At 33.0% G+C, this 8,173-nt stretch overlaps 1 protein-coding gene across 3 annotated transcripts; it reads left to right on the top strand.

Annotated features, from left to right (window-relative positions):
- Window positions 1-815: 815 nt before the first annotated feature.
- Window positions 816-5,172, top strand: LOC115998535 (protease Do-like 8, chloroplastic). 3 transcript variants are annotated; one of them, XM_031238123.1, is made up of 14 exons: window positions 816-1,139; window positions 1,250-1,377; window positions 1,473-1,555; window positions 1,625-1,723; window positions 1,876-1,942; window positions 2,016-2,091; window positions 2,223-2,289; window positions 2,472-2,689; window positions 2,832-2,899; window positions 3,104-3,183; window positions 3,346-3,432; window positions 3,525-3,632; window positions 3,818-3,992; window positions 4,983-5,172. In XM_031238123.1, exons 1-13 carry the CDS (start codon window positions 934-936, stop codon window positions 3,941-3,943), a joined length of 1,413 nt encoding a protein of 470 aa, XP_031093983.1. In that variant the 5' UTR covers window positions 816-933; the 3' UTR covers window positions 3,944-3,992; window positions 4,983-5,172. The 3 variants fall into 3 exon arrangements, with proteins under 3 accessions (XP_031093983.1, XP_031093985.1, XP_031093982.1); XM_031238125.1 differs by having other exon boundaries at window positions 4,978-5,172; XM_031238122.1 differs by lacking the exon at window positions 4,983-5,172 and having other exon boundaries at window positions 3,818-4,214.
- Window positions 5,173-8,173: the final 3,001 nt, after the last annotated feature.

Raw genomic sequence — 8,173 nt, 5'->3', positions numbered from 1 at the left:
ATGAAAGGAAAGAAATGCTTATCTATTGAAAATAGATGAAGAACTTCAAATTTGATTGTGAAATTTTTTATTACAAGCTTTGTTAATAAGACAAAATCTAATGCTAATCTAGCCTAGAGAAATAAACTTCGAATTCTCTTCAAAATGACCACAAACCAACTTAAATATATAGTATAATTAATAAAGCTAACGTAAATACATGAATACTTCTAGAGAAAAATGCTATAAATGTATAATTCGGGAGGAAAGTGTCATTTTTTCATAATACAATTATAATAAGAGATACTTCTAATGGTTAAACAAAAAGAATTGTTACTCCATTGTCTCATTTTGTTTGTCCTGTTTACTATTCATGTGTCAAACTAATTATTTATTTATTATTTATTTTCTTTAGTAATTTTTAATTATTTTAAATTTGATTTGTTTAATAGTACTTTTAAGTTTTTGTGTAATTTCTAAATATATAAATTTTATATACTAATATTAAACTTAATATTAAGAAAATTTAATTAAATATAATGTTAATTGAACCGGACAAACAAAATGGGATGGAGGGTATATTAATTAGTAAATTATATCGCATTGTAGAACATGGTCTAAAAATAACATTATTTGTAGTTGACACATGCATTATATACATGTAACTATCGTATTATGTATCAGCAATTATCAAATTATTTATTACAAGTACATAAACTCTGTTGACAATAGGTACATAATTTTTGTATTGTGCTCACCATCCAATATGAAATCTAATTTATATGGTATAACAGTTGATATTAATTATGCCAAAATCTCCGTGTCAGCAACTCTAGCCTCTATTCTGTGTTGTGTATCTTCAGATTCCAATTCTCCATTCATCCTCTCTTGCTCCGCTAATCTAGAAGAAGAAACTCTGTGCATTTCCGTAGGATTCGTCGTAAAAACTGAGCAATGCAAGTAGTAGTAATGGCGCATGGCGGCCCAGCAGGAAACGGTCCTTGTCTGTATGGTGTTGGAACTCGAATTAGACTTCCCTCGAACACCTCCGTTCTCAGGCATTCCTCGCTATTTAGCCGCCGGGAAATCTGCTTCGACGGCGTTTCCACAGTCTGCTCCGAGAGTCCCTCCCCTTGCGACACCGCTTCCTCTACTCCCAGGTACTGCGCACCACCATCACTTCATATGCTCGATGAACAAGTTACGGAGAGAGAAATTGCTATTTGTTTTAAAATTATTTGATTTTGTGTTGTTCCCCTTGTATTTGTAGGAATAGTGGAGACAACTGTAAATCCTTGATTAAAATGCTTCAGAGGAATCTCCCTTTGCCTACTCGTAGGATGCTGTTAGCGAGTTTCTTTATGTACTCAATTTATCATCCTTCAAGGTATTTGTCAGGTTCGCACCTTTTGGCAAAGAGCTTGCTACATATTGATTTTATGTTCATGACTTAGTAAGATTGTAACAGTAAATGTGCATCTGGATATACACAGCTTATGCTTTGGGGGATCCATCTGTCACAGTTGAACAAGTCACACCTCCTACATTTCCTTCTGGAGCTCTTTCCCCTTCTGAGGTAAATTGTTCAATGCTAGCCTTTCTCGTTGTTTTCGGAATTCAAAACCAATGCATATGTACTTCTCAGGAAAGAATTGTCCAGCTCTTTGAGAAGAATACTTACTCTGTTGTCAACATATTTGATGTAACACTGCGGCCAAGGCTTAATGTTGGCGGTGCAGTCGAGGTAGCATTTATTATTGCAAGGATTTCTATTTGTTCAATATATTTGAGTTCCTTTAATGTCATGCCTACTGTGTTCCAAGTTCCAACCCTATCTAGTTAAAGGCACATTGTTACTTGCCAAGGTAAATAGATTTACTTTACATGTGATGGCAGATTCCAGAAGGAAATGGTTCTGGAGTTGTGTGGGATGGTGAGGGGCACATTGTCACAAATTATCATGGTAAGTCCTTTTGGGGAAATAGTGATTTGATTAGCATGCTGTTAAACTAACCATTTTACTTTGTATTGCTCAGTGATTGGTAACTCTCTCTCCAGAAATCCAACCCGTGGGGAAGTAGTTGCACGGGTTAATATACTTGCTCCAGATGGGTGAGAGGAAAGATTATTCACAATTGCCTTGTTGGCACATTAGTCTGAATCATCATTGCCATGTGAATCTGATGATACAGCTCATTGCTTTACCCCTTTCTAACTTTCATCTTTAAATTCTTCTTTGGAAGGTTGCAAAAGAATTTTGAGGGTAAATTAGTTGGCGCAGATCGTTCTAAAGATCTTGCTGTCTTGAAGGTAAATTTCATTTTAGATACTATTTTTGAAGATTCTTGTGTTTGTCACCAAGTTTATTTTGGCTGTTCAATTGTGTCCTTATGGTGAAGTGAAAAGTTATGTTTTGGGAATTTTATGGAAAGCAATTGATCTGCAATGTGCCATCATTGAGATCATTAACTGTATATACTTTGACATGCTAGGTGGATGCCTCTGAAGACCTGTTGAAGCCAACAAAGATTGGGGAATCATCTTCTTTAAGAGTTGGTCAAAAATGTTTAGCCATTGGGAATCCCTTTGGATTTGATCATACACTCACTGTTGGGGTTATCAGTGGTCTAAATCGTGATATATACAGTCAAACAGGAGTCACAATCAGTGGAGGAATTCAAACTGATGCTGCCATCAATCCTGGAAACAGGTATCGCCTTACCTTCAGACGTCTGATTTCTAATACTAACTCTTGGTGCATTTTCTAAAATGATGTCCTCTTTTCATTCAGAGAAATTTTCAATATTTCTTGTGCATAAAGTATTTGTATTGTTATCTTTCCATTGTTGCAGTGGGGGCCCTCTATTGGATTCAAAGGGAAACTTAATTGGAATTAACACTGCAATATTCACTCAGACAGGTAAATACTTTACCTATTTCTAAATGTTTTGTAACAAGAGAGACAGAAGTGTGAGAGGAAAAATATTTTTAGTTCTTCTAGTGTACAGAGATGTTGGTTTTCTTGGGTGCATAAATCCCCCCCCCCTACTTATTTATTTATTTTTGTTAATTGCAAAATTTGAATAATCCTTTCCCTTGATACTGCCAATTTTGTGTATGACAGGAACATCAGCAGGGGTTGGGTTTGCCATCCCATCTTCAACTGTATTAAGAATTGTGCCTCAGCTGATCCAATCTGGAAAAGTATGCGTGCTGCTGTTTTATGTAGCTTATTCTTGCAAGCATTTTTCTCAAACTTTTTCTCTCTAGGCTTGCCAGTTGCCAGCTCTGTTCTTTACTTTGCTTGGAATGAAAGTAGTACGAAAAAGGAACAGCCTTCTGATAATGCTGTCTTATGAACTTTAGGTTGTTCGAGCTGGTTTAAATATTGATTTTGCTCCTGATGCAATTGCCAATCAACTCAATGTTCGCAATGGAGCTCTCGTTTTGCTGGTAGGGCATCCACCCTTCTGAAACCTGCCATGAGCAAGTCTTCTCTTTCAACTCACATTGTTTTCTAATCATCACACCACCCTATTTCATAGGTTCCTGGAAACAGTCTTGCAGCCAAGGCTGGGATTCTCCCCACCACAAGGGGCTTTGCTGGCAATATTGTACTTGGGGATATCATTGAAGCAGTGGACAACAAGCCAGTGAGTTGTTCATTGCTATAATTACTTGATCAGAACCCCATTCCTTTATGACATCAATGTTCTGTGATAATTGTGTTACAATGCTCTCTCTCGTCAAAAAAAAAAAAAAAGAAAAAAAAAAAGAAGTGTTACAAACTATGACAATAGCAAAAATTTCTTATTATTTCACATTTTTGGTGTTGTAGGTCAGGAATAAAGCTGATTTGTATAAAGTGTTGGATGACTACAATGTAGGGGACAAAGTCCAGTTAAAGATCCGAAGAGGAAATGAAAACGTGGAGCTCTCTGTAGTTTTAGAGGAAAAAGAGTGACGAAGCTAGGCGCCTTGGAATTGAATTTTACATATCCCGCTTAATCAGAGTACATCTATCCTTCCCTTTCTGTACATTTGATCCATTTTTATTAAATTTGGGCCATCAGAGTATATAGGCTTGTGTCATTGAAGAAGAAAACTGGACATGTTATACTGTTTTGCCTCACTAGAATTCCAACTGTTTTATATCAACTGTCTTAGAATGTTCGCCAAAAAAAAAAATCACAATTATTGCTGGGTGTTAACAGACAACCTATCAATTTGGAGTAGCATATTTCATTGGAGAAAGTGATTGGCTTGTTGGATTGTTAGGCCATCACACTATTTTATTCAACCCGAATTGATTTCTTATTACAAAGAATTAAGATTTAAGAACATAGGTTTGCACCAACATCCTCCTATGCAAGATGTATCTAGTTTGAGTATCGTTATATACACTATATGTGATTGTTGTTTTCTTGAGCTTTTGACTAAATCAAATTTCTGTGTGTACAAGTGTCGGTTTAAAGAATTTATGATGTTGTCAAGTTTAAAGAATCTATGAAAAAATAATGATGAGTAGCTGCTATACAAGTTGTAAAATGTAAAATAGAAATCTTATTGTTTGAAATTTTTTTTTATAGAGGATAGTGTATATGAATGTGAACAGGCCATCACCTTAATGATGCTGTTCATATCACCATCAATGGTTCTGTATGTCTTATTTGCAATGTATTTTCGTTCAGTAGTATATTATTATTTGTATTGCAATTTGGAATTAGACAGATAGATGACTGATGACAATGGAAAACTACCACATATTTGTTCACACCATTTTTGTTTAAAAAAATCATTTTATGCATATTCTGTTTGTCCCCATTAGAAGCTGAGCTAATGTTGGGGAAACTAGAAACAACATTATTTTATGGTTTAAGAATTAAGAGTAATGTTTTCAAAAAAAAAAAGAATTAAGAGTAATTAGTCTCTGTTAGTCTATCAATCAGTTGATATATATATATATATATAGTCTCATGATTTTTAACCGTCTTAAAGTGCAGAGCCAATGAGATGATCCAGGTAGGCCATTAATCGGTTGCTGGGACCAAATCCTGAATGGGGTCTCAAATAAACAAATCGTTATACCATTGACCAGGTTCACAAGGCACTATGGACCCTGGTTCATATGTTTGTGTTTTGTGTTATGACTTTTTGCGTCTTGCGTTATGAAATTTTGTACTTATGAGTTATGAGTTATGAGTATGAATTTTGTACTTGGATCAAATTAGTAATTGTGTTTTATGTTATGAATTTATGTGCTATGTTGTAAAATTTTGTACTTATGAGCACAAATTATGTACCTAAATCAAATTTGAAAAATAAGTAAATATATAACATGTGTATATGTCTTATGTTATGATTTTTTGTGTTTTGTCTTATAATTTAATCATCCGTGGTCCTTAACTTTTAAATTTAATCAACCGTGGTCATTTGTAAGGGCAAAACTAGAACCAAGGCTGGGTAACAATTTGAAAGTTGAAGAACTATAGATAGTTAACTTGAAAGTTGAAGGACCATGGTAATTAAATTTAAAAGTTGAGGATCACATGTGGTTAAATTAAAAGGTTAAGACTAAATCTGTCGGTGTTACTGTATTCAGTGGATCCCACTTGGTATTAACTCTTAAATATTGCAAAAGGAATATTTAATTCAATAAAAATTGAAATTCTATTCCATATATGTATAATTTTTAAAATGAAGCAGTGACAGAATAAGTCTATTCTATGAAATATTAATATATTTTCAGTCCATTCCACGAATCAATCACAATGTAAGTTATTAATAATTATGATTAGTCGATCAATTTCAGTAATTTATCGTATATTTTACTACTTGCTTCTACGGCCTAAATTCCTACTCTCCTAGGAATCTTGAACACATTCCATATCCTTCCTTCAATCAACGCTAAATGAAATAATTCCAAAATTTTGGGTATGTAGACGAGTTTGGTTCAAATATTGAAATGTGAAATTAAAATTAGAATTAAATAATTAATAACGGTTATGGGTTTAAATTTAAAAAATATCTTTGTTTGATGGTAAATAAGAACATAATCAAAATAATTAATTAATTAAATTAAAAACAAAAGAAAATCTAAAAATATATAAAACATAAAACAACCAAAGGACAACCAACTCAAACTTAGAAGGATGGAAGTCAAACTTGTAATCTTGTGATTATCAAGTTAAAAATTTGACCAACTTGATTAGGGTTGCCCTTCAAACTCAAATAATCTTTCTTTTACCTACTATAGTATCTCTGATCTCTCCCTTGAATTGTACTATCATAAGCAAGCTAGCTAATAAAAAAATTTAAAAAGGCCAGTAATTTTTACCGTCATAATTCTAATATTAAATATTTATGTCTTAATTATTTATTAATTCCTTTGCAAATACTTTGTATTATTTTAGATATTTATCTATGGTGAAATCAATTTCACCATCAAACAGCATGTAAGAAGGATCCCATACTAGTCTTAAAAATATTAAATTTTGTTAAATGTAGCTGTCAAAGGGATTACTCTCAGATACTAATGAAAATAATAATAAATTAGTTTCATATATACATTATATGTAAATGATGTCCAAGCAGGGTCACTACAAAATTACTATCAAACATATAATATAAAACATGGATGTCACTCTCAGACTTGTTACATTAATAGTTTTTTTTTTTTTTTAAAAATAATAATAATTACAGAATGACTAGTATTAGACTCCTACCTTCACACCATATGTATAATTTATTCCTTCATGTATTCGGATTAGAAGAGAGTGGAGAACATAATAATTAAATAAGAATTTGATTCTGGGTTCATACTGTCCATATCTAAATGGTAAAATTGTTTACTTATATTCCGAATTAAGAAAATTCTTTCAAAAAAAAGCTTGAAAGGATCAACTGTAACATGGTGATACAATAATTAGTTTTTGTGTGAAAATAAGTGTCTAATATTAATGTTCAATGTTAAAATCATGAAATAAATTTTAAAAAACATAATAACAAATAAAATTTTTATTGTATTGAAAAATATTGTCATGCATTAACCATTAAGTGTTTTTGAAAATGAAAGAAATGGTAAAATTAATAATTATGATAATATTTATAATTGATAATAATTATGATATGATTAATTAATTATAGTTGTAATATTTCCATTTATATTGGGAGGAAAGAGCATGTTTACAATAGAAAAATGAGTAGTATCTGCAGTAATAAATATGTTTTTTTTAAGGCGGGGGGAGGGGGGGGGGGGGAAACCGGGGAGGAAACAAGGAACTAGTCTCTCTCCTTCACTCTGCGAACATAACACGCGCCAAATCATTTAAGTAGGCTTTCTCGCTGCCTAGTAAGCTGGTACCAAAAGTCACCCACTCAGCATGTTGCTTGGTTCCCGTTGCTGCAAGAGCATCAACAACCTTGTTTGGTTCACAATAGATCACACGAATAGTAATCCTCCACTCCTTCCCAGCCATCGTCTAGCATCCTCAATACATGCATTCCTTAATCGATTCATAGTAATAAATATGTTAAATGATCCCCTTTTGACGAGTGCTACACTGGTAATAAATGCACAAATGTACAACCTTAGGATGTGCACTTATGCACCATTAGGTATGCATAAATGTACCACAACGTGTTTAGAAATGCATAAGAGTAAAATGCACAAATGCACCACACCCTAGTACATTTCTGAATACATTGTAGTGCATTCTTACATACCTAATGATGACATGTAGGTATTCGAAAAATAATATAAGTTGTTGATGAGCTGCGTTAAAGCGCACTTTCTTGGGAAAATAATCAATTATTATGAGTCGCTTACAAAGTGGATTTGCAAAATCTGCTTCACATATAACATTAGTGTTTACACAGATATAGAGATAAGATAGCTTTGAATAGAAGTATTTGACCCATTCTTCAACTTGGTTTGCAGACCCGGCCATGACCTATGTTTCAAATTAAGGATCGGAAGACCTAATTCTTGGGAAATTCACTTCCTAATAACTTCAATTCCGGTTTTTATATTTGCTCTCCATATAGCAGACATGCATGCTTAGTAAACTCGGATGCCTTTCACTCATCCAAGATTATATATATTTACCCATCAAATATTAACCTAACCTACCAACTAAACTAATTGTAAATCTTCTCCGAAATTTATATAGTAAATCATTTATTTTGTATTTTA

Source organism: Ipomoea triloba, chromosome 12 (genome assembly GCF_003576645.1).
Source record: "Ipomoea triloba cultivar NCNSP0323 chromosome 12, ASM357664v1".
Lineage (NCBI taxonomy): Eukaryota > Viridiplantae > Streptophyta > Magnoliopsida > Solanales > Convolvulaceae > Ipomoea > Ipomoea triloba.
Note: the sequence above shows the minus strand (reverse complement) of the source record. Positions and strands in the feature narration are given on the sequence as shown.